We start from the raw sequence: 27,157 nt of genomic DNA, 5'->3' as shown, positions 1-27,157 counted from the left end.
GCTTCGTGTTCTTTTTGGCTTATCTATGTAATGATGTTTAAACGAATCGGCTGCTCAGCAATCCCAGTGCTTCCGGCACTGGGTACAAAGCCCACTCCGCTCAGCTGCCCGATCCCAGTAGCCTGCGCTGACCCCTGACGCTAAGAAGTCAGAATGACTGCACATGGAGAACTTTTAAGCACCGTTAGCTCTGTACCCACACAGGTGAGGCCTCGTTGAGAAGCGGCCATTTTACAAGTGCCCCGGGAACACAAAGTGTGCCGGTATCAAAGGTGCGGTCTTTATTCGCTCAAGGAGAAAATCGCCGCGACGTGGGAAATTCAGATGACAAGCACATACTATTTTCCAGCGACCAATTCGTGGAGGTTACCTCCTCTGAAGCCAGCCGGGCGCTGTCGTGATCACGCGTCATCGTAATATAGACAGCGGGAGTCCACGATATCGCTAAAGAAGGGATTCTCAAACTTCTTTACCTCACAGAGCCTCCCCCCCCCCCCCCTCTTCCTCCTCGCCAACACAATTAGGCATCGTTGCGTATGCAGGGGACCATCCTGTTTTGTTGTTGTTGATTAACTCACATTTGTAAGTATTTGTTTGCTTTCTTGCTTTTGGTAATCAGCTAATTAAATGCGCGACCTTCCCTCATGCAATAAAAACGCTAAATATTCAGCAACTAGACCAACACTCCGTTCCAATGAGAGCTCGAGGAACCTACAGTAGCAGCCTGCTGAACCTAGTCAGAAAACCCCTGCAATAAGCGGTATGAAGACGCAGCGGAAATGCGCAGGCCACAGGAGACCCGAGTGGCGTCCGCTTAGATAGAGAGGTAGATCAAGAGGAGGACGAAAGGCAGGGATGCCAACCAGAAAGGCGCTGCGGTTAGCTACCCTGCACTGGGGAAAAAGGAATGAGAGGATTCGAAAGGGAACAGAGCTGGAAAGGGTGAGGAACACAGTCACAATTTGTCAAGGCAGTCGCCCAGGTAATAAAACTGCTCCTTGTAGATGATGAGGACAGTGGACTGATGCGGATAGGGACCGAGATCTCTTTCGTTAAAAGGCGATGATCGAGGTGGTCCAGACTCGAACGCAGCGTTTGTGTAAATGTTTGTCACAGCCTTCGGGAGGCCCCTACGCATAGCATTGCAGCAGTTTACGCTAAGCGAGACAGAAAGACCCACGTACCTCAGAGGAGGCGACCGAGGGCGCGTATGATCCGGACTCGCTGGCAGTGGACGAGGCGCTGGAGCGGCGGTCCCTAGCTCCCCCCTGGTGGGCGAAGGGCATGAGGCTGTTGCGGATCTGCTGGAGCGCCTTCTGGCGGTACTCCTTGTGCGCGGGTGCCCCCCCGGACCCACCGGGGGGCTCGCCGCAGGGCCGCATCATGGCCGCCTCAGCCCTTCTCCGGGAGGTCCCCCGCTAGGCCCATCGGGGGCCCCCCCTCCTGGCGAGCCGCCCGAGACACCCTGCACGTCCTGCACACAGAGAGGGAGAGTTTCAGACACGACACTGGGGGCGAAACCACAAGTCGTAAGCGTAGGTCACAGATTCACTCGCCAGCCGAAGGGATCGAATCACCGTCCAGGAAGAACTTGTCCAGTCCTTCCTGCACGCTGGTTTTCCCTCCTCGCTGGACGGCATTCGCCGCAGTGCACATGCGATACAATAACGCGTAAACCACTCTTCAGTTGACTGCGAAGTCTTCGAGATCGCACAGAATAGCATCAGGTGCCAGTGAGAAGTGTGAGACCGGGGCACGTCGCTTGACCACGAGTGTTGCTAAAGTGTACGCCAAGTCAGTTCAAGCAGGAAGCCCGCAAAAATAAATCTTACCCATCGCGACGCGAAAATAAGCACGCAAAGCGAGTTGGAGACACGACACTTTTTTACGTGAGGCGTCAACAGCCCCTTAGGCGGTGGGGGAGCTCTACAAGAAAGCCATGCCACACAAGCACAAATACCAGCTGACAGAAGTACAAGTACTGAGGATGGCGTCAACTGAGGACTGGGAACAACGTGAAGCCATGCGCACATTTATGGGCAACAGCATAATTGGTCTCTCGCCCCATCAACCCACCTTCCAATATACGTTTGAGCTGCAGGGAAAAAAAAAAAAAGTGAATAGCGCGGTCAAGCAACGTAAGTATTTGAAAAACACAGACATCATAAACACCCTCCACTTGGTTGTCGCAATCTACATTATATATGTCACACAGATACGACGCGCTTCAACCATCCCGTATGAGCATGCCTGCTTGGTCCCTGAAAAGCCTGGAACCAAGAGGGCACGTGCGTGCTCGATCTGCTGAATATACCTGTTGGCTGCATGCTCAACGAGCGCGCGATGGCTTTTTCTTTTCTTTGCGATTCCGCAAGCTTTCGTCTCATAATTCGTGACTGCATGCGCCCATGAGAATCCTGCACATATTTTCCTGCCTCAGACATCGTACCACTTGAGACAGACCACTGCAAGCAGACAGAGCAACTGTTCAGGTGCACACTGGTTCGCAGCACAGTACCCCCCGTTTGCCGCTACACGCGCACTGCACGAACCGGTGCATTGAACTCACGGAGCCAACGACGGCGAAAACCTCGCCTCTTTTATTTTTCTGCTACTCGCGACACAAAAACGTTGTGCGTGCGCGGTAAGCGGCAGCCAGTCGTTGGGTGGTACACGAAAACATACTTTTTACGTGCAAAAAAAAAAAGAGGGGGGAGGAGGGGAGAGGGGCTAAAAAATAAACACTCGCACACTGTCCCTTCCGCTGGGCCGAGGTGACAAAGATGGCTGGAGCACACAATGAAGACAGGCGGCCCCTCGCCGCCTCACAAAAATAAATAAATAAATAAATAAAAAAAAACGTAGGAAGACCAGGTTAGGTCTATTTGCAGTAAACCCTTAAGACATTTTTCGGCGAGTAAATTCGCGAAAAGTGCATCCGCAACCCGGTGCTCGGGAGCGGCTGTCTCTCCGCAGAAGCGAAAGGGCCGCACGCACTCCTCCACGGAAAAGGCATGTTTCACGGCTGAGTTCGCGCGCCCAGCGGCGGAACCAGCTTCTACGTGCGCACGCGCCCTTGGAGTAAGTGGAGCAAGTGAGAAGATACATCGGGGGTGCCTGCGGTTGAGGCGAGACTACAAGGAAGCTCTACCAGATCCATTTAGCGGCAAGATCACTCCGACTCACTCGCTCTTTTCCGAGGCATTCCATTCGCCGGTGGCCGAAGCCGCAGTGACGTCTCGAATGCTACTTTGCGTGCGCTGCCGTTTTATCGCACTGCCACAGTCCAGTCACGGCCGCTCAATGGAGGCGCACTTGGTGCGGCCCGTCGCGTCGCGCCTCAATGGCTGGGGAAGCGCGTATTGGGAGAAGTTACAGTTTCCGCCGTCATTCTCCGCGGGGGCGCCACCACTCCGGGACAAAGCGCCGCCGGCACGCCGGGCACCGACGAGCAGACGACGCGGAAGGAGCGCGCTGGCTGGGTTGGCGCGTATTATCGTTTTGACCACGGTGTAAGAAATATTGTTTTGACTACTCAGAATAACCGCGTGGTTCTGATAGTTCTGCATGCGTGTCATCGGTGTCTGCGTCAACAGCGTCCTAAGCGTATGCAGCACCATGCCAGGCAACTGCTGTGTGCCGCTGTGCACCACGAAAGCAAGAAAAGATCGGTTACCATGAGTTCCCGTGCGATTCACAACGTCGAGCAGCATGGCTGGAAAACATATCTCGGGAGGGCTAGGATGGAAAAGGAAGCCGGTGGGAGCCGAGTGACAAGTCACTGGTATACTCACTGCACTGCACTTCACAGATGACGATTACAGGAAGAACATAAAACTGAAGATCCTGCTTCCTTCAGCTGTCCCCTCCGTGTTCCCGAACTGCCTACATTACAAGTTAAGTTACTCACGCGGGCTCATGTTGAGCCAAACAATCTTGAAAAAATTAATGTGCGCAGGTCAATAGCTTTATTTTCCCCACTTGTTATAGCTACACTTCATTTCCTCCTGGACAACCCCCGTGTCATCCTGAAGCATGTGTGTTTCAAGATAGCTGCGCCACGATCACTTTTATGACGATTATATCAAAATGGTATGCCTTGCCCAACATCGCATAAGTGAAGCCATGGAGACACCAAGAGGAGCCGCTATATTTGTCAGATGACGAGCGACTCTCTTGGTTTGAGTTGGACTTTGCCATATCGAAGACATTCAGGTCCAAGGAGGCACGTCGACGCAAAAGCTAACCATACAAACGTACGAAGTGACAATCATGACAACCAGATCCACAGTGGCGCAAATTAAGGACCTTCTTGATCACATCAAGTATCTTACAACAATGTCTTCTGTGTGCCTTACTAGTGCATTGCATTTACCCGAATCTTATTTTCAGCTTCCGATGCGCCCTAAAGCAGGCTCTGAAAGCGGGTCTATAGTATCGCTTTTTAGCAGCCTAAGGCAATTCAAAGGCGGGAACGACAAAGTTGACGCAAGGGCTGCAGTTTTCACCTCGGAGAAAATACTGAAGGTACCACTAGCAAAAAAAAAAGAATATATCGACTGAGATATTACACATTTTGCCATGCTTTGTGCAGGTTGGCACCTTGCAAGCATCAGTCTGCAAATGCACCTATCAACAATAGGCAGCTATAAAACTTGGCATTCGTGATTATGAAAGTACCTTGCCAACTGCCATATCACGTCTGCTGCGAGAGAGTTTTCGAGTCAGCTTGGATTCATTCATGTGTGGTGTGAACCAGCAGCTGACATAGAGTTAGCACCGATTGTATTCTTGGCTGGTTACCTTGCACGTCCATTTGAAGAGAAAGTATACGAATAGTCTTACAGAGTCTCATGAAACATCTTTATTTATTCTGTTTTCAGTGCCTGCCCGTGTTTTCATTATTTATATATTACCAAAGTTTAAATAACTTCTAGTGCTTACTTTAGAGTGTCAATAATTTTATTTTATTAGCCCCCATCCATTTATTAACTGTGTGCCTTGTGATTCCTGCAAGACCCTGGACTTATCAAAATTATTGATGATGGACGCCTAAGGTATCTGAAAATCATCATGCACCTTTGTTAGCAAGGTGATAAGTGCCCGAAGGTCATAAGAAGCAGCAAGCTATGCCACATGTTAGTTTCATCCCTTCTTCCCTATTTTGTGCAATTTCCGGAGTTGCTTTGCGAGAGAGAAGACCGCAGTCACACTAAGGACCTAACCAAACTAGCGACCACTGCTGACCAACTGGACAGGCAACATCAATTAGACAGTGTAAAAAATCACGCTTGCACGTAAACCTTTTTCGAGAAAAGTTCTTCGCTTGTAAAATAAGCTTGCGTGTCTTCTGTGCATCACGCGGCTTCATAATTAAACGAGAAAAAAATTGCCTGAGCCTGCGGGCATGTCGTTGAACTGGCTGTCTTGTGTTGTTTCTTTTGCAACAGTTTGTGTTAGCTAGTATGTTTTGGTGATGGTACCCACTTGAATATTATTTCCAATGAAAAGGGAGGAACAGGCTGAACAATAATAATGTTGAACGCTACGTCCTGAATTGTAAGTTTCCAGAAAAGTGCGCACTGAATAAATGGCCCCAGACCATGTCCCGATTTCAAGATTGCAATATCTAATACGTTATTACAGTGGTTGAAACGCAACTAAATGGGTGCGCACTCAGCGAAGCACACGACTGCCTCGTTCTCGTTGTAAACGGAAGACCACGAATGACTTGGAAAAGCCTATTGATGATGACTTGCCTCTATCACCTTATCAATAGCAAACTTACACATAACATCACGTAATGTGTGAAACGCCGCTCATAATCCTAAATTGAGTAAGCGCCGACCACGCGGACGCCGAAACGAAAGCACAGCCACGGCCGGTGCGCGCAGCTCTCCGCCCGGACTCGTCCCGGAGCGGTGGCGCCGCAGCGGTGGCAATGAGAACTAGGCGCAATACGGCTCTTCTGGGCGACACGACGGGCCGCACCCAAGTGCGCCTTCATTGAGCGGCCGTGGTCCAGTCCCCGCGTGTGCGCACGGTGTGTGTACGCGCTGTCACGTCGCCTCTGCGGACACATGCCAACGCCGCCGATGACGGCCAACGCGGCGACGTCATGAAAGCACGCGGATGGGGGAAACAGCTGCGGGGTGACGTCACTCGGTGGCCGGCAGCAGCCAGTCACGCGTCGTCTCAGCTGCCGCGTCTGCGGCGCCGCACGGCAGCTGTGACAACGGCCTGGCGATGGCCGAGGAATCCCCGCGCTGCCTTCAACAACGTCGTTAACGATTATTGCCAGCCGAAAAGTAAGAAAACTGCGGCGGTAGGGTGTCAGCGGAAGGCGGATTGCGCGACCGTGGTCTGAGCCGTTCAGTGACCATGGGTCCGAATTCTCCGAAGCACCAGGCCGTCAGAATGAAATCCTGAGTCCCAACGCTCTCTCCCCGACGAATACTGCCGTTCCCTCCAAGCATGATGGCATGGGCGTGGCATGCAATCCGGACAACGGGTAATCGCACGTCCCTTGGCAGAAAGCAAGCGTAGGGGGCAATCGACGTTGCGAGTCAGGTGGGCTAATTAAATTATCGATGGTTTAGGGCAAGGCCAGAGCAGGGTTGATTACAGGTCAGCGGCAGGCCTAGGCATCTGTTCAGTAGCTGGGACGATCCCCGAGAAAGTGCTTACACGGTTCTGGATAGAAACGACTCCAAGAAAACCACCGCGAGGAATGCGCACAGCGCACTGCCGTAGTGCTTAGGCGGCACTGAAAAATCTGAAAGGAGCCGCATATGACATAGCCAACGTATGTTCTCCTGCTTGGCGAGCTGGAATAAGGCGCACGCAATGAACAGCGGAGCAATTAAGCGACAACGATGAATACTACTCCATCCTTACGGCAGCTGGGAGTAACAACGCCCCCAGATAAAGCGTTCGGTCTGACACGTCCGCCCAATTCGAAACAAAACAAAAGATAGATACTATAATAGCTTTAACACTTTGGATAAGGAAGAGACTTCTGTCATAGAGGCAACGGAAGCAGTTAGGGTGTTGTGTAATGGGCCTTTCTTTTTTTTTTTTTTTGTTTCTTTTCGAAACCACTCTCCTACCATAGACCACGCGCGGCTTCATCCTCTGCTTAAAGACTGCGCAAATGCAGCGAATAACTAGACATAACGTCGCGCACAAGGGTGCGCTGCGGAGACACCTTCAACGAAATAGACTCCTCTGCCTGAACATGGAAACCAGAGCCCCAATTGGCGATACCCCATTAACCAGCCCTACAGTGATCATGCCGCTGAAGCCATACAACGCTTTGCAACGATATGGCAGTTGCCAGGCAGTAGAGACGTTCACCCCTGGTTCTCGCTATGTCGCTCGGCGGATAATTAGGCTCCACAGCGAGGGAGACACAGCCACGGAATGTTCAGAACAAGGGTGCGAACGAGAGCTAGCGAGCACATGTCGCGCATTCCCTTCTGCCGCGCACACTGCTCCTCCTCTATTCGTTTCATTTTTCCACCCGCAACTATGCTTCCGACGACGACTCGTGTGAAGGCCGACAGCCATGCGGCTTTACAGCAGCCACAACTCGAACTTTGCAAAGGCCATGTATGAATACTGTACGTACTGCATTAAAAGAAAAACAGAGAAGGTACATGCACATGTACAAGTTCCTCCGTGTCCTTTTACGCTGGCGCTCCCCTATGTGATCATATGAAGTCGGACACGATAAGAGAGACTCAGCGCCACGTAGGGGATCAGCGAACTGTTTGTGCATGCGGAGTGAGGTTGCATAACCAGTGAGTGAATAAACTGTATTGAATTAAGACAAAAGCAAAGGTAGCGTAAGTGGGCCCTTAGTCCAGAACCACAAAAAAATGATTAAAAAAGAAAAAGGATTAAGGAGGCACGTCACGCCACGAGTCGGTGCAGCGGTGGAACAGGTCTTCTATGACGCCCTCAATTCATTTCTGCCAACCGCAGCCACGGTTACTGCGTATTGTCTTAAAACGGTCTTCTTTTTATCATCTCTGACATCCAGCTGCTGATCCCTGGGCCCTGGATTCTACCCCCCCCCCCCCCCCCTCACCATTACGCAGGCCAGCCGAACTTCAGTGCAGGCGAAATGCAAAAGATGCCCGTGTGCTGCGCAGTGTCAGTGCACGTTAGAGAACCCTAGACGGCCTAAATCAAAAAGGAGCCCTGCACATATTCCTCGCCACCTATTGTAGCTTGCTTCCTTCCTTCACACCCTGCCTCGTGGCGAAGCTAAGGCGTCCACAGAGATGTGACGTGGATACGGCGCCTTCCTTTCCCTGAAAAACACTTCCCTTCTGTACAACGAGACGACCTCTCGCGACGCAGCCTGTGCGATCCGCCCACATGTGCCGTCTCTGCAAATACGCTCCACCAAAATTCTTCGTGACTGAAATGCGCTGAAATTAACGCACACTTCGACAATTAAAAAAAAAAAAAGAAAAGACCGGAATGCGGGGGGCGACGACTATCGGCCGACAAACACACACGGATGTGGGGCCTCCACGTGTGACTGTAGCACTCCCCGTGCGCGCAGCACAGGTGGACGCCGGTATGCGAGGTAAATCATTTATAGAGCACGCAGAGCTTTTTTCCGCCAAATGCGGTATGCGGCCCTACATCCTCTCTCTCCGAGTGCGACTGGCCATTGCGGAATGCGAAACAGAAAGAGAGAGAGACGCACGCGTGTAATTGTGTCTCCCATGGCCTTTAACCAATCCCAGGCGACCGAAATAATGAGCGGCCCTCTCCCGTTCTCTTCCTTTCAATGCGACCTTTAATCTCACCCCTCAAAGCGCCGCTGAGGTATCCACCTGAAGAACGGTATGGTAATGTCCCTAATAAGGGACGGACAATACGAAGGATACCGCTGTCGAGGGCTTCGCATTATTTTGGAACACCACCACCTTTTTCTGACGTCTGCTGGCATCGCACAGCACATGGACCATCCTACATTATACTACAGATAAGTCCTCCGTGTGCTGTACGATGTCAGTGCACGTTAGAAATCATCCCCACGCGATCGAAATTATCCGGAGCCCTCCACTACAGCGTCCCTCATAGCTTGAGTTGCTTTGGGACATTAAACCTCCCAAACCAAACCAATAAAACTTGCTCCCGATTGCCGATTCGAATATGCTGGGGTGGGGGCAACCTTCCTAGCGATATAGTATATATATTCTACCTGGGTCGAAACTTACGTCGAACACTTTCTTTTTTTCAGAAGGAAAAACCGAAGATATACCCTTTCCAACGGCGTGGTCAAATGCGGCGAGACTAGGAGCAATGAAGAGGTCAATAAACTCAACAGAACCGATGTACGCTTCGCATTCGTGTTATACCTCCGATGGCCCTTCCCTACAGCGTCCGCCATAGTCTACGCGAAGTTATAAGCTTTGATCCCGTTGTACACTGCAGCAATTCTGATGACAGGAACCCACTTTCCCGACTGCCAGCAGGGAGACAAATTGGCCGACTGGCTCGTTTCGCATCTTTTACCCGTCATGAGCGACCATTGTACTACATCGTGACCACGTACGACATGGCACGCAGAACGTGAGACAATCAGGACAGCGCGGCGTAGACAACAGCTGCCCGCAAGGTGCACGAGAAATGCGCACGTTATCCGGTGACTGGCTGGCAATATTTTGCCGCAGGGAGAACAACGGAAAGGGAAGGCGATAGCTCTATTGCGCAGCACACAATACCGCGTGTCATATGCACATCTTTTCAAGCCTGTTTTCGTGCACTCAACAGAGAGAGAGAGAGACGCTTACACGCCGACGACTCTCGCATGACATCCCAAGCTCATGTCAAACGACGCCAAACAGCGTAGCTTTATTGAGCACGGAATACTGTCATACGTTCATACCTTCCATTCTCAGCGAACTCAGCCCAAACGTCATCGCGAAACAGCGGCGAGGACAGAGCGCGAACCATTGCGAAAATTTCCGCCATGTTTATGCACTGAAACCTCGTAATTGCCATCCCCGTTAATTCGGAGATTTGCATAATTTGGTAGCCTATGCTGTCCCGACCAACGTGCACATAATGTACCCAGTGGAACACGATATGCTCTGTCCTTTTTTGCAAAAGAGAAAACGGCACCCCGCCGCACGTTTTGGCAGAATGCACAGAACTGGTGCCTGCGTACACCACCTCGAACCACCATTAGGCACCTCGAACGGTGGGCCTAATGGGTCACCCCTAAGTTTGGTTTGGTTTGTGGGGTTTAACGTCCCAAAACGACTCAAGAGAGACGCCGTAGTGTAGGACTCGGGAACCTTCGACCACCTGGGGTTCTTAAACATGCACTGGCATCGCACAGCACACGGACGCCTTGCTTTTCGCCTCCATCGAAAAGCGTGCGCCGAGGCCGGGATTCGATCCCGCATCCTTGGGAACGCCGTAACCACTGCGCCACCCAAATGAACTGGAAGATGTGTCGTGCACTCGGTGGACCCAGAACTGCAACGTTTGCTGGTTTGGGCCTGCGTGTGAAATAAGGCTCACAGATAGACGAAGGGCGGGTGTGACGCGCTGCTTAAAGTCGGTGAAAATCAGCGCTCCGCGAATGCTTTTCACATGTCCTTGCCTGAGAAGTTCGGCCGAAGAGGCTTGAATCCCGAGAGCTGTCCTCCGCCACAGATTGCTGACTAGTAAAATGCACGCACCTAATGTGCCCCACATAGGTGGCGCAGAGCGTCGCAGACGGATTGGAGGCGCACACCGGTGACAGGTGATTTCAAAACGCAACAGGGAAAACGACGCTGGGCGGAGAGTGCGCTACGGGCCGTTGCGGTCTGGAGGGTCTCTTGGCGTTACAGAACGTTGGCGTGCAACGACATCGCGCTGCTGTCATGCTGCGTCTCATTCACGGTGCAGTAAGTGTCCCGCAACCTTTTGCTCTTGTCCCAGCACGCTTCATGCCCGGTTACTTTCGAGTCTTTCGGCATTGCGGAATCAACCGGAAGACGCCGCCGCCTCTCTCATCGTTGAGAAAAGAAGTCGCCACAGCAACGTCACTGGTCGTTTTTCACGCAACTCTTCCCACTCTCTCCTCCTTGGGCAGCGAGGGGAAAACGAGGGCGTGGGACTGGCGGGACGCGCTGGTGTCAACCCCCCCTACCCCCGCGACCCGGTCGTTACGCAGTGCGTGACGCCACGGTGCCGCAATACCCCACAAAGGTAGCGAGGCAAGTAAAGTAGTATGAGTGAAAAGGAAATAGGAAGGGGGAGGGGCGTGAACACGGTAGGGCCGGAGCAGAGACCGGATGGGACAACAAACAGCCGGACACCGTGTCGCCGATAAGCAGCGGTGAATGTCGATGCCCGCCCTGCGTCGAAACGCATATCCACCCGGACATCGCGGCGGTGCTCGCCGCCTCGTCTTTCCGAAGATCGACGTTCGCTACCGCCCGCCTGCGAGCCAAGGCGCAGGAGCTTAAGAAAGCGGGTACCCGCCCTCGGCGGGCGACTCCACAAAAAGGTCCCACGAACTGGGAACGCACCGAACACGTGAAGCGAACCGCTGGAGTGCAGGTTGCAAAAGAACTGGAACTCTGCCCAGTCCTAGCGGAACCAAAGCTGGCCCGCTACACGCAAAGCAACTGCTTTCGAACAGGACGCGCAAAGGGTTTGGCGACGTAAACCTCACAGCGCGTACCTCGCGGCACCGGAGCACGCGTCGTTACTCAGCACACTGCGGGGTCAACCGCGTCAAATCATGCCCGTCTTTTCGGCAACAAAAGACGCGTTCATTGCTGAGAAAACTCCGTGTTTTCTACCCACCAGGCTCAAAACACGCATCGCCAAGACCGAGGAACACTCCGTGATCCCCGAATTGCGAATGCCGGTTCGCCTCGGGCATCGGCACGTACAAAAACTGTATCTGCGCTCTCTGCGCAACTGCAGTTCGCGCGCGGAAAGGGACGGTGGTGGACCACCCTATCTACAAGCATTTCATCTTTTGCTTTCCCAGACTCTGTGTTCAGTGCATGCACAACCTATTAATTCTGTCATTAAGCCACGGTAATCCATCGACAGAGCACCTTTTATTTGTACTCGCTGTCCCTTCAACAGTATAGGGGCAACGAAGGACGCACAGAGGCAGAGGCAACTGCAGTCGAGCACGCGCCACTCATCGATAGCAATGCTGCGGCGGGCCCCCTTCCTTCGTGGTCGAAACAACGGCTATGCAGTGCCCACAGCCCAACAATCAGTGCGCCGTGTCGGGTGGGTGTGTTCCCAATACCATCACGACAGTGGGCGTCGCATTACACATTCACCCCTGATCACATCCGCCACTCTATGGCGCACAAAGTGCCCCGGATAGTACGCAGATGGCAAACATCGCACTCACGTCGCTGCACAGCGTACACATCTTTACGACCCCGTGCGCGTATTCTCAAAGGCGCTGCCAGCGTTCGTGACAGTCGTGCGCCATGCATATATATATTTTTTACCGTCTTTCGAGAATATATCGAACGGCTTCAGATCGGTCTGAGTCAAAACGGGGCCCAGCTGTTGATGCAACGACAAGCATCGAAGCGACCAACACCTCAGCGCGCACACAGCGAAAACCCACCCTTGGAGAAAACCGAAATCTAAGTAGGCAAACAAATCCAGCAGCGGGCCCCATTTCGGGTTCAGGTTCATGTTTTGTCATAACGTATTTAGTGATCATGTTCCCCGAGCATAAAAGGTGTGGTTTTTTTTATTTATTTATTTATTTACAATACTGCTAACCCCAACAGAGGGGTTGTTGCAGGGTGGAAAAAGACTAACAATGACATAAGTGAGACAGCAGAGCGAAAAAAAAAAAAAAAGGTGATACAGACGCAATACCGTTCAGACAGACAAGCGGGAAAGAATTGATGCCGAAATTATAGGAAAATTGCAAAGTAAAATAACCAGAACTATATTATACAGGCTGTACAAGATACAGAAACTAATATTAAGCAAATAGCGACAAAGCGATTACAGTTCCAGGAGAGACATTGAAAAGCACTGTGAGAAAGTTCTTAACTCGACCAAAGATAGAAATATATCATTGTCACTTTTTTTTTAATTATATGATCATCCGATTTGTTAAATCCACTACTGTGCGAGGCGAGAAAGAATATTCGAAAACATTGTTTTAGGCATGAAAAGGAAGCAGAGAGAGGGCATGTCGGACTTCTTGTGGCATAACCAGATGAGAAAGTTAAGCATTGCGAGCTGTCGAAATTTAAATGATCATTTCATTATTTTAAACACGAAACGCAAACGACTAATTCTATTACGTTCAGGAACACGATTTAGTCCTGCTTTTGAAATAAGCTCGCTAACAGACGTCCTCCCAAATTCGTTAAAAATAGACTTTACTGCCTTACTGCGCTCCCTTTCCACTTGATGAAAGTTCACATCCGTAAACGGGCCGCAAACGGCGTTAGCATATTCAAGGATGGGCTGAATTAGAGACAAGCGCTATTGTCTTTGTGCTACTTGAAGAATTCCGAGATGTCCACTCGAGGTATTACTAAGTTTTGTGATCGCACTGTTGAAGTTGGCGGAAAATATGATGGTCCCAGCGAAGGTCCTCACATTATATGTGCAGACCAAGGTACGGAAACACGTGGCAAAAAATTTCAATTCGCGGTGCAGTTGAACATGAAGCGCTGCTTCTTGTCACAGATATCACAACACTTTTCTGGTAAATAACAGTCATCTACCATGTTTTGCATCATTGCATCAAGATATCCAACTCTGTATTGAGTTTTATTTGAAACGTCATGGAGTTAACCACGGGGTATATAACACGCAATCATCGGCGTAAAACCATTTCACGTTGTGCTCATGTACAATATTATTTATGAAAAGAACAGGGGGCCTAACCTTGTGGGACACCAGACAGAACCGACGATACGTTCGAGTGTTTCTTATTAAATGCAACGTACTGTTTCTATGTTATCCTAATTATACCGGCCATCGTAGGCAGGGGAATCTGTGGCGAATCGCACACCTCGCCGAGAACCGCCCGGTGGCCTCACATATGCTGCGAGGGCGAAATGAAGACGCCCTTCGCCAGTGGGGGACAAGAGTGTCGCGAACAATGCGCCAATTATCGCCCTGCGACCGAGGGCCGCGTTCGCATGATAAAGGACAGGAAACGGAGACGGCTGGACGACGGCGCAGACCGCAGTCGAGGGTCTGCGTCGCGCGCGTCCGCCGCCCTCGACAAGCGAGAATGCAGCCGACGACGCAACGCGCGGGCACAGGTGCGCCTCCGTCGGGGCTGGAAGAGAGCGACCCTTGCGCCGCGGTGCTGGAGGCTCGACCTCGTCGACGCGCAAGCAGAGCCGCCGGACAGTAAGCGCGACTCGCCCAGCTGTTTGGAAACGCGAACGAGCAAACACCCGCGCACTCGGGCCACCGGGACGAACAACTCCGACGTCTACGCGAAGATGGCGAACGCTACAACCTCCCAAACATTTTCATTAAAATATTTTCACCACCACAACCATGGCGAACGTCGAACATGTTCTGCCAGGGCGGGGAGAAAGCCCCGAGGAGCCACGCGTTGTGACCACGGAGCAGTGCATGCGGACGCAAAGCAGGGCGAATATGCCCACCCCGCTTACTCCCCTTTCCCTTCACCCACCCGAGAGAGCTGGGAGGCTGCCCTGCTCGGCTGCTCTACCTCGGAGAGCCAACGTGCTCTCGTGGCTAGGGCCCGAGCTGCCGCGGAAGCCACAGGAGTAGCGGACTAGGGGCCCCTCCTAAACTTTGTAAGAGGCTGGCCCTTAAGGCCTGCCTCCCACCCTTTTTTTTTCTCTCTCTCGTGTAAATATTATCTAATAAATGTTTTTCACCACCACCACCTACCCGCTCGAGACCGTTATCAATCATGCGCTCGATTTCCGGCCCTCTGTTCGCCCCAGCCTATCTTACCCGCCCAGATCACTTCCGGGGCTTAAGCAATCTCGCTGATGAGTATGGCCTCCGCCGGGTGTATAAAACGAGATTCAACAATCCGGGGTGCAACAACGGTAGCTTTTCAGGCTGGGGACAGGCTCAGGCGCGAACAAGACCCGCATTCTGCCCACGCAACCACAGCCGTAACCTGTCGCCACTGTTTACCATCAATTTTCACCGTCCAAAGACACCATGCGCTTCCATGAAAAGTGCCATGACTACGTATCTCGGAAATATGCAAGCCCCACTATGAGCATTTAGCCGCGTATTTCGGGCAGAACGAAAGCGAAAAAAAAAAAAAAAAAAAAAAAAGGATAGTAAAGTTGTGTTTAAGCATGCATGGTTTAGCCAATGGTCGAGTGAAAGCGGTACGATCGACGTTCCGGCTGAGTATACACGCTTCCGATAAGGGCCAGCCTCTTTTTCCTCTCTCTTTCTTTCTTTCTCTCCCCAGTACACATGGCAAATACCTGGTCTTCTGGCTCCGCCGCGGGATCGTCCTCCTAGTCTTCCTTCCTCGCGGAGCGCTGCTATGCGAGACCATGTCAGAGATCGACTTTAGCACTGAGCCGAGCTTTCAACGAGGGCGCGAACAACGCATGCTGCGTACAGATCTTAACCTCGCTTTACATATCGGAAAGGAATTGCTGCAGCAGCTAGTTCAATGTACTCGGATTTCGATGCAGTATCCGCTGTGCTGCCACACAAGCGTCCTTCCGGTATCAGGTCGGGAAAAACCTTGTGGACCCACCGGGGCTGCCCAGACGTTCCGGCTGATCGCCACCTGACCACGCAAATGGATAGGTTGAGGTCATATGAAAGGAAACGCAGCATACCACTAACGACTACTCCTTTAGACATTTGAAATACAACCCCATTTCGGCTCGCATGCAGCTTATTTGGAGTGACATTTGCGAAAATGACAGTTCTTGGTGTACACCCAAAGCACACTGTGCCATGGCGCTCTTCAGCCAAAGCTCATTAAACTGATCATTGATGTTTCTCCCTTTCACCTAAATATATTTCTTCTGGTAGGATAATTATTACTAGGATTTCTCGATGCCCGCGCCTGCATCCTTATTTTAATATTCTCGGCGCTACACTGTCCTGACGTTCAGCTCAACATTCGACATGCATCCACAACACCAAAGTTTCGTTTATTTACGACGTATACGCGTTTTGCGCTGGCCTGATATGGCTACTTAGTGTCTTTATTCTGTTGCTGTCAGCTATGCTCAACTCTGTCGGCCATTACTTCGCCACCGCCCATGTATGGTCCCTCATAGTCCACGTGCGCACTGCTGTGCGACTCCCGCACCGCCCTTACTGCAGACGGCTGGCCGTGACACCTCGCTGCTGTGCACGATGCGTGAGTTCACTGAGCGCCTCACAGAGCCCGGTGGGCGCCTGGTCACTGCGGCGTACGCGGCAGTGAGCAAGCCGACGAGTTCGTCACCGCCGCACATCAGCTACTTTCCAGCAGCAAACCACTCGCCCCGCCCCGGGTGACCTACGACCACCTCGGTCAGCAACAACCGGACCGGACCGCGCATCGCGCGCGGTGCTGTCTGGACAGTGCTTGGACACTTGCGCGCGAGCGATGCGATCTAGTCTACCTTTTGCATTTTGCAAATAATGCACAAAGATCATCCTGTACTTGCTATCGCTCCCCGCTGGCCCTTTTCTTTCCGCCGGCTACAGCAAAGGTGCTTAAGATGTGAGATAGCGATTGCCGCTGCCGGCAACATTCTTTTCCTTCCTTTTTATTTTTCATAAACCATCCCTCCCCTCTCCACAAGAGGCAGGTTCTTTACGCAGCCCTTTTCGGCACTTTGCACCTCAACGCAGAACGCGCAACAATATTTGTAACTGCGAGAAACAGAGCCGTTCCTCGTCAAATCACAGTGCTACCTGCAAACACTGCGCCCAGGGCAGCTGCAGCCGGGGCATCCGGGAGGGTTTGCACTGCATAGCCGTCGTCTGTCCACACTGGCGGGAACCGTGGCGACACCGTTTTTCTTTTTTCTTTTTTTTTTTTGTCTCCCGAGGCCGCGACACGCACGCACGACCGCTTCAGAAAATGTTTCACACCCGGTGCGCAAGCAATGTTTTCATCGTTCGCAGTGCTCCGCCACATCCCCCCTCCCCCCCCCCCCCCCACACACACACGCACACAGGGCAAGATAGCGGGAACATTCCCCGCGGCCGCCCAGTACATCCCCGCCGACACATCCGCAAGCCCCGCGATTATTTAGCGGGGCCCGCGTGGTTATCTGCCGGGTCGGCCGCGCCGACGACCCTATCTAATCCACCTTTTCTTAGTGTTATTTTCCCGCCGCGGAGACACAACCCAGAGTCCGCCCAAGGACGCGGCTGCAGCGTCGTCGTTATGGCCAAGAAACACTGCCAGCTAGCGGGGAAGACGCCTCCACATGAGCGTCGCCACAGTCCGTGGTCACGCTGCAAAACGAATTAATGAATAAATAAATAAATACGAGAGAGAGAGCGATAAATAGAGAGAATCCTGTTTTAGAGAATGACACGGCAACTGATGCTTCACTCTCGGTGAACCGCGCCGTAGAAGGCAACGAAGCCGAGTGCGAAAGGGCCGAGAGAGAGAACGAGTCACTGCACTCGAGAGCCCCGGGTCGTATTAATTTTGACCATCTGGGGTTCGCAACTAGCGCAGACGGAAAACTCAGTCAGTATTCGTTTCATGTGATGCACCCTCCCAAAGCAACGCCACAGTGGTAACGATGACCAGAGCTGTGCATCTTTTTGCCAACTCAAATTCAATGGCAAAGACGCGTTCGACCTAACGTTCTTTCACGCTTGGATATCACGTCTGTATGGCTCCGTCATACTGTTAATGCTAGGACAAAAAAAAAAAAAATGGCAAGTACGACAGCCATAACGGGCATTTATGATGGACTGTTATGGATACACTGCCCTCAATCTGCTTGTTCAAACACCTAAAAGCACAGAGAATGATGCTACCATGCAGACAAAGCTCGCTGTCTAATGAAGTAATCGAAAATGCAGCAAAGGCTGTTGAAAAAAGAAAGGAAAAGTACAAGAAATAAAAGGATTAGGATAGATTTGCCCAAACTCCACAGGACAGCTAAAGGTTCTCAAACCCAAATAACTGTTCTGCACAGCACAATTTGAAAGCAGCTCAATCGCCAGTGCACATTCATTTGGCTCCGGATCCATTACATAAGAAACTACAGCGCTGAAGGCACGAAACAGCAGTCAAAAATGGAGATGCCTAGACTGTAGCACTCTGTGCGCTGCCAGCTGGGCATATATAGTTATTTCATTTCCGTTTCCACAATACTGAATGGTGTATATCACTGCGTTATGAGTGCGGTAAATGCTGTAGTGCTGGTGGCACAAGCAGCAGCAATATGAAATTCCTGGCGCACTCAAAAACACATAAGTCATAATCAAATAAGCATCATTTTATATATACAATGACCCTAAACCTCTGACGGAGGGCTGCAAACGAATGACATGGTACAGAAAGCGGACGCTGAGCTCAGAATGACTGGAATGCACAACATGCCATCAGAAGGGGCAGGTCACCTGTCACTGAGTGAAAAGGAACATTGCAGAGGGCCTCCCTCCCAACCCCAGTAACTTAATCAATGCAGCAATATGTGGCCACTCTGGAATGAGGAGCAGGTTTGGAATGCGGCCTGATGCTCGCTACCAAGCACAGCTAGCAATCAAATTTATTTTCTTTTTTTTTCTTCCTTGTATCCCATAAATCACTCAGCCCCATTAAATGTTGTGAGCACTCAGGGTTGCTCTGAGCTTTCAGAACTCCTCATGCAGTCAACGTCTTCATGTCACTGTGCTGAGGTCAGGGTATGCAAGCTCAAAACGGGCATACAATGGCCCTGATGTTACACAGGGGAAACCAAATGCTGTTCTTGAAACTCAAAGCTCATGTAAACATGTGCTTTAAATATAAAAAGAAAATGGTGACACAGTACTGATCCACTTGTACACCTGGTCACTCCTTTAACACATGCTCCTTGCAGCCCTCGCAAAGGACTGAAACAAAATCAGAAACCCAGTCCAAAGGCTATGCGTTCACAACCACACCTAGCCATGATACTATAACAAGGACCCGTCACTTTTAGTTTCATCTCTTTTTCCCGGAATTCAGGAAGCAAAAAATTATTCAACATTACATGTAATGCTTATAATTCAGACATAAACCTGGTTATTCAACAATAAGTTATGGAAGTTGGCAGAGGAAAACACAATTTGCCATCCATGCACCTTTCTCTCTCTCCTTTCTTTGTTCAGGATATTAGATGCTAAATGTTTGCTCCCTATTTTATTACAAAACATGGAAATGGCTTATTTCATCATCATCATCAGCCAGACTATACCCACTGCAGGGCTGAGGCCTCTCCCATATTCCTCCAATTAACCCGGTCCTGTGCTAGCTGCATCTACTTGACCCCTGCAAACTTCTTAACCTCATCTGCCCCTCAACTTTCTGCCGCCACCTGCTACGCTCTCCTTCCCTTGGAATCCAGTTTGTTACCTTAAGCGACCATTGGCTGTCCTCTCTACACACTACATGCCCTGCTCATGCCCGTTCTTCATCTTGGTTTCCACTAGAATGTCATTACCTGCTACGCTCTCCTTCCCTTGGAATCCAGTTTGTTACCTTAAGCGACCATTGGCTGTCCTCTCTACACACTACATGCCCTGCTCATGCCCGTTCTTCATCTTGGTTTCCACTAGAATGTCATTAACTCGGGTTATTTCTCTGACCTACTCTGCACGCTTCCTATCGCTTAACGTTACACCTACCATTTTTATTCCATAGCCCTCTATGTTGTCCTTAAATTAAGTAGAACCCTTTTCATTAACCTACACGCTTCATCCCCATAGGTGAGTACAGGTAGGATGTAACTGTTGTATACTTTCCTCTTGAGTGATACAGGTAAGCTGCTAGTCATAATTTGTGAATACTTGCCAAATGTGCTCCATCCCAATCTCCCTTTCATGGTCTGGATCTGCAGTTACTGCCTATCCTAAGTAGACATATTTGTCTACCACTTCTAGTGCTTTGCTAAACTGCTGTTCCTTCACGAGGCTGTTGAACATTACCTTAGTCTTCTGCATACTGATTTTTAAGCCTACCTTTCTGCTATTCCTGTCTAGGTTAGGTTGTTAGTGCTATTACATTAACAACTTAAAAGATTTTTTTTTTTTTGTACATCTTACAACTATTCCGTTGTGTCTATTATTTCTATTATTATTACAACAGTGTCGGTTGCTCTTGCACATAATGTGACATGTTAATGAGTAAGTCCGAGATAACGGAGGCAAAATTATAAGGTTTGTGGCTAAGCAAGTCACAAAGTGTATGCATACATGCTTGAGGATCCAAAAAAGCAGGCGTAGGTGGGAGCCGTAAACAGTGCCTCGTCACATACCCAAAGGCAGAGCATATGTGACCTCCACTCTCCCCGCCCCAAATTTCTAAAATGTACAAAAGCTTTGGAGCAGGACTTCGTTAGAATGGCCAAAACATGATACGATGACGTCCCTAAGACATCAAGTCAGTGTCCATATTGTGTGTGTTTTTTAATAATGTGGCAGCATTAAAGGCCTTGTTCACTGGAAATCCGTCGTCGGCGTTGTGAGCACAAAATCCCGAGCATGGAATTAGCAGGTGGTAGCTGGCAGCTAACACAGCCGCACACTGACTGGATGGGCATAGGGTTGCCAAACATTACGTTTAGCAGCAGCTGTTAACTCAGGCATTTCCTTTCATATGGGAGGGCGATATCAGAATCGGCTTGCCAGCATTCACGTCACCTGCATTCCTGCATTCACATTACCCCTAGGCCAAACAGGCATGTTTATACGACTTTGTTAACGCGGTGTTTTATTAGCCTATGCTATAGTGTCATATCCTTCAAAGGCAGAACTTTAGCGTTCACCATGTTGTCTTTTTTTCTTTGCTTCTAAAACATACTTTCACCACTTATGCTCAAAATAAATAGCACCACGCACTAGGAATGCTAAGAAGCAACTTAAGATGATATTTAGATGAGAAAACCCCTCCAGAGTATGCATACAATATGAACCAGTTTTCATAAGCTGTTTTCAACCTTGCGCGAGAAAATTCTATAACGTCTAGAAGATTAATTTTTTTAGGATAAAATCTGGTTCAATACACTGTTTCAGAAATTGGCTTGGTATGTAGAAGGAATCAGGTACAATCAGTTTCTAGCTAACAAAAATTAAAGGGTCCTACCCATACGCTATCAAACAGGTTATAATTAGCAAGGCTCCCTTCCTGAATTTGTACCTATAATGTAAATACGGCACTCCTCTGTGATGCGAAAAGCCCTTTTCACCTATCTAAAAGGCCCCGACAACAATAGGCAGAAACAGTTGTGCGGAATACTCTCATGTTATTCGGGCAGAACAGCCTCTACCATTGCCACACGATTTAGTTGACAAGCCATGCATGGCACCACTGTTCTGCAAGTGCACGCTTATGCATGACCCCCCCCCCCCCCCCCCTTCCATGCAACAGAGGTGGCAGCACTCTAGCTACACAAGCAGTCATTGCATGCATGGTTCAGTACAACTGACACCATCTGACACTAACTGTGAGTCTATTACACAGACACGCACAAAAAAAAAATTTGAAAAGCAGTTGCCAGCACTAGTACGCTGCTCCTCAAAGGGCTTTCTATTAAAGGCACCTCAATTCACCAGAGGTGCAAAGTCTAAACCATACAGCGACGCATCTACACAGTGTAACAACCTGCTGCACATAAGGTAAAAGCTTGAAGACAGAGGCAGAGTAATTTATGTGTTTGCACAGTACTGAAATACATTTCCATTTACTTCCTCTGTGAGAGAGCTGCCAACCAACAACTCTCTAAACAGGTGCCAATTTCGTTCGTTCTATGTCACCAAGGACACTTACTATAATGCTGCTACTACATTCTTGCAGAATTAAGTCCTCAGCAAACCTATAAACACTTGCTTAACAAATAAAACCAGACAGCATTCTCTAACATGGAAAAAATATTGAAAAGTTCTCTACACTGGATAGCTGCATAAGCAGCTTTACTCCTTTGAAGCTGAACAGGTACCGCGAACACCTCCCTTCAACTCCAAGGACTTTGTGAGTGGTGGAGGACATACACACACACAAAAAAGGAAATCGGTGTTGATGCATGCAGTTAACCTGCGAATTCGATAGGCAATGGCGACGCCTTTATTTTTGTTTTTCGAAGGTCTAGCTAAAGTGGGCATTGTATCTCGGTTCTTAGAAGAATACTGTAGTCTATCAATAAAAGCCAACTTTGTCCTCAGCGTAACTTTGTGTTAGTTAGTTCCACCTCTCCTTTTCTCAGTTGCCTGTTTTGTATCTCACCTCAAGCCTTTTATAATTATCCCCCACAATTCAACCCCACAGGTGAGTAATGGCAAGATGCAATCATTATTCTCTGAATGACCTCATTTTTGTCAGGGCCTAATTACCTCCGAAAAAATTTGCACCACAAATAATTTCGGCAAAAAAGAATGCTAAGGCGCTTACCACCTCTGCTGCACAAAATTCAGTATCGACACAATGTTCTGATGTGATTTTACATAAAACATTTGAGCTCCCTAAAAATAAGTTTTTACGGTACACTTTTCTTTAGAGCAATACCAGTATGCCTCTATTATGACAAATGAACCCCATTTTGTCCTGTTACCTATTTCATCTTCACAGTCCAGATCTCTGATCACCACAAGCTGAAAACATTCCCTTACCACTTTCAATGTCTAGCAGCTTTATTTAAGTCAAACTATGCACCTCAGTCAATTAACTTCATGCTCTGCAAACAGTGACGACGCAATGCTGTAAAGCAGCAACACTGTGAAAATAAGCAATGCGACCTTATCCTGCTCCAAAAAATAGCACTAATGTTCTCAGAAAGCTTGGCCTCCTAAAAGAGACAATGACCTTAGCTCCAACCAAAAGCACAATCAGAAGGTATGTCAGATCTTCGACACCTGTACACGCATTGGCAGCACCCAACCCTAAATCAGGACAGCTACACACCTAAAGCAGGATTTGCACATGCATCTGACAAACACTGCTTCGCATATGGTCTTTCCGCATCGACTGAAAACATCTTAAATGTGGCATAAACTTGTCTTCATTTTCATTCGCCAAAGGCACATTTCAAATATGTTCTCGCAAAAGCAGTTTCTTCCTATATATAGCACAGCAGGCTACACTGTGAGCTAGCAGGCAAAACAATGCAGAGTGAGGCAGATATTATCTCACAAACTGTGCTTCTCTGCTAGCCAAAAAGGGTCACAATTACCAAATCATAGTGACCTGGTCTGTCAATGCCTGCACAGACCAACAAACATCCACCAATCCTAGTGCTGCAAACAATGTTTAAATTAAAAAGAAAAGGTAATAAGCCCTCACAGACTGCTATGGAGGTTACCATTCTATAATGTAAAGTGCATCACAGTACAAAATATTTTAATTTGCTTACAAAGTATACTAGGCAGTTGCTCTTGGAGATAAAGGAAATATGTTTGAAAGCACTATAGCCCAAAAGAAAATGACACGGTAATGCTGCCAGGAAAAACAAATCATCAGCTGTGTCCCTCTCAAAGTTAGTCCATGATATGCCCTTTCTTTGAGTACTCAGTGGTATAGATATCCTACAAATCAGTCAAACAGGAAACTAACAGAAGATACTGTCAACAGGCATTCTGGCCTTCGCCTTCTAATCCTGCTGAGCCTACGCATTATATATTGCTTGCAGCCTTGACAGAGTCTCAGTTTCAATGACGGTTCATAACAAAATAGGTTATAAGCACGAAACCAATTATTTGGTAACTTTGCAATTCTCTTACTTCAAAATATCTAATACTCGGCATCTGTTGTTGATATTAGCCGGCCCTTTTTCTCTCTCTCGCTAAGGGGTCACTACTTCCTCACACTCCGGTAAACCATGAAATAAAGCGAAGTAAACTCTGCTGCAGTCATAAAAGCTAACTGGCAAACTCTGCTGGCACCAAACTGGTCCTGTTTTGCTTCACAGAACAGACACGCAAGAACTTTAGCTGCACAGTTTCCCTCGACATATAATACACAATTCCCTACCTTCCTCTCCACCGCTTATTAGCCCACTTCTGCAGCGCAGGATAGTTCTGGCTTAAATGATGAAAATCTGGCACTAGACACAGTGTCGCAGCGGAAAGAATGGCACATATGAAAAATAGTAAACAGCACAGTCCGGTGATCACATAGACCTAAGGGCAGCAAGGCCTCGGTGTGTATAATGCCCTCAATTCTGCAAGTTACAATAGACAAATTTTATTGTGAAAGCAATACTACAACAGCCAAAGCGAGATCTCGGGTGGGTGCGGTTATGCCATGAAGAGGCACAGCTACACCGGCGTAGCTCCGGTCTCCTCATAAAAAAATCAGCCTGCCATGACGTTTGAATTCACGTTACCCCTATGCCATGGGGAGGAGCTGCCAACTCGGGTCGCTCCTTTTCATATAGGATGGTGATATCAGATACAGCCAGCCAGAACCGTTTGCATTCTCGGTACTCCTACAACAGGCAGATTCGTCCATGCGGCTTGGTAGAAGCACGACTTTATATGTGGGCTGGTAGCTTACGCTCTCACATCATACTCTTAAAAGGATGAGCTCAAGTGACCCCAATAATGTAGCACCTTACACTGATAGGGCTTGATAGGGGAATAATGTAGCAGGCAAAAGAAGCTTTTGCCGTTGCTTTCCCAATTAAACTAGGGTTAACCAGAGCTAAACCACAACTAATTTTTGCTTTCCAATTTGTGAAAGGCAGCAAGAATTTCAGTACTGTCAGTCAGGCTCGAATCGGGCTTCAAGCTTGCAGACTCTGCAGTCAGTCGTGACAATGAATACTGGATTACTGCCTGACTAAGAATGCTGCCAAACGACAGTGGGGAAAAAAAAAAACATCTGCCGCAGAATTCCACTACAAAAGTGCTGCAGCATTCCAGGTTCTTCTACTGCTACATTATTCCATTGTCAAAGGCTTTCCATTCTGGAGATTGAGGAATGCAGAACATCTCAATCTCAGAAAAAGCTCTCTCTTAAATCTAACTTTGTGAGAAAAGACAGAGGCACACGGCAAGCTAGAACCGGTAAATGCACATGAACTATCGTATAGAATAAATTGCAATGTTTATTTATTAATTTATTCACTCAAATACCTCACAGGTTCCAAATTTGCAACATTGTGTGAAAGGGAAGGGGGTTACTGTGAACTGGAGTCAAAAAGCCCCATCCCTTGAAAGGTCAAAGACAGCAACCAAAGCTACCATCATTTAACCTCTGTGGTTACCTTTTAACTGCAAACATTTCAAAGCCTTACAAGTGCACGATCCGCACACACACATGTAGCCCAGAGCAACATCTGAAATATTCAAATATTTGTGCACCATTTCACATCATGATTTTTTATGTGATAGCATCAGAAGCATCATAGGGGAAAAACTATGTTGTTGGCCGCATAACTGCCAGGAGTGAAAGCGACACCACAAGGTAGAGGAATAAGAAAAGAGGTACTAAGAAGAGGCAGGAGAAAACAAGGTGGAAAGGCTTTTGCCATTAAGCTCTTAACCAAAGCCTGCAATCCTGTAAACTTTCTTTATCTCTAGCTATGCCAAACAAGCCATATGCATCAAAATTCTTGAACTATTAATTTTTTGGTCTAGTGGTTAGCTCTGCATTTAGGTAACCAGAAATCAGAGTGGGTCAGAGAAATAACAGGAGTTAACGACATTCTATTGGAAATCAAGAAGAAATGGGCAAAGGCAGGGCAAGGCATGTAGTGCAAAGAGGGTATACCCGACGGTCAATAAGGGTCACGAATTGGGTAGGAAAGTGTAACAGGGACGGCAGAAAGTCAGGTCGGCGGATGAGATTAAGAAGCTCACAGCAGTCAAGCAGATGCAGCTTGCATAGGACCGGGTTAACTGGAGGAATATAAGAGAGGCCTTTGCTCCGCAGTGGATATAGTCCAGCTGTTTATGATGAACCAATAAAAAAGCTTTGACAGCGGAATACTTTCATACTTTCTGTCATGGAGGAAACGTGTGTGATGGTTACTGCAGATTTGAGTCGTATCCGACTCCAGAGGCCCCGAGGCGATGTTTGGTTCTGCGCAGACCACACGCAAACATGCAAAGGGCACCCAAACACAGCAAAATGATGTAAAACTCAATGTAAAAGCAGCAACAGCTTCAAATGCTGTAGTACTGCCAACAAATCATGTAATTAGGTGTCCCTATGAATTGCTTCATGCATGAAAACCTGCTCACACACTCGCTTCACTTTTCTCTCAAGAAGAAAGGCAGCCAACTATAGCAAGCATTCCTTGTTTTTTCAGTGATACAAGAAATGCCGTTTTAATCCCACAGAGGGCAGCAAGGAGAATGAGAAAAAGAGAAACTATCATACTACTAAAGAAGTTTTTAACAATGAAGTAATGGCAAAGGTTTTTGCAGATATACAGCTGTAGCAAGCAAGCAATACATCAAGCATGACCATCAGGAAAAATTAAAAGCTATTATCATCACGCCAACTGACGTCCACTGCGGACCAGCTCTGACTATTGACCTCGATCTGCAGTAGCTGCAGCGATCCCATACTTGGGAACTCCCTGATCCCACCCCCCACCTTCTCCGACTGCACTGCATTATCGATTCCCTGCCACACTCTGCTATGCTTCCCTGTTGTTGAAATTTACTCACAAACCGAAGGAACCATCGGTAATGCATTCTCTGCACATGCTGGCAACTAAAATCTCTTCTTTCCTTACCCATTCTGCTCTCAAGGTCTCTGGTTTGTGAACTGTAAGCCCATTAATCCCATGAAGCCCAACAATGCCCTCTAACATGTGTATCTTGACCCCCACGTCGGAATAAAATCAAGGTGCTAAACAGCAATTTAGTCTTGCACAAGGCAGAACATATAAACATGCATCCTTGCTTTGCAAGCCCTCATGATTTTCATCATCAGTCACAAACACACATAAACAACATCAAGCAGCAACTACCTTCATTTGGGAATCCAAAACGAAGCAACCTCAGGAATGCTGAT

At 48.8% G+C, this 27,157-nt stretch overlaps 1 protein-coding gene across 1 annotated transcript in view; it reads right to left on the bottom strand.

The window, feature by feature from the left end:
• Positions 1-27,157, bottom strand: part of wts (serine/threonine-protein kinase warts) — a 79,582-nt gene that overhangs the window by 43,145 nt on the left and 9,280 nt on the right. The window contains exon 2 of the mRNA XM_084599422.1: positions 1,185-1,474. Coding sequence (XP_084455548.1) covers positions 1,185-1,385 — 201 coding nt within the window. The 5' untranslated portion in view covers positions 1,386-1,474. The remainder of the gene's footprint in view (positions 1-1,184; positions 1,475-27,157) is intronic.

Source organism: Amblyomma maculatum, chromosome 1 (assembly GCF_055883805.1).
Source record: "Amblyomma maculatum isolate TAMU_Amacu chromosome 1, ASM5588380v1, whole genome shotgun sequence".
NCBI lineage: Eukaryota > Metazoa > Arthropoda > Arachnida > Ixodida > Ixodidae > Amblyomma > Amblyomma maculatum.
This window is presented reverse-complemented; position numbering and strand designations above follow the sequence as displayed.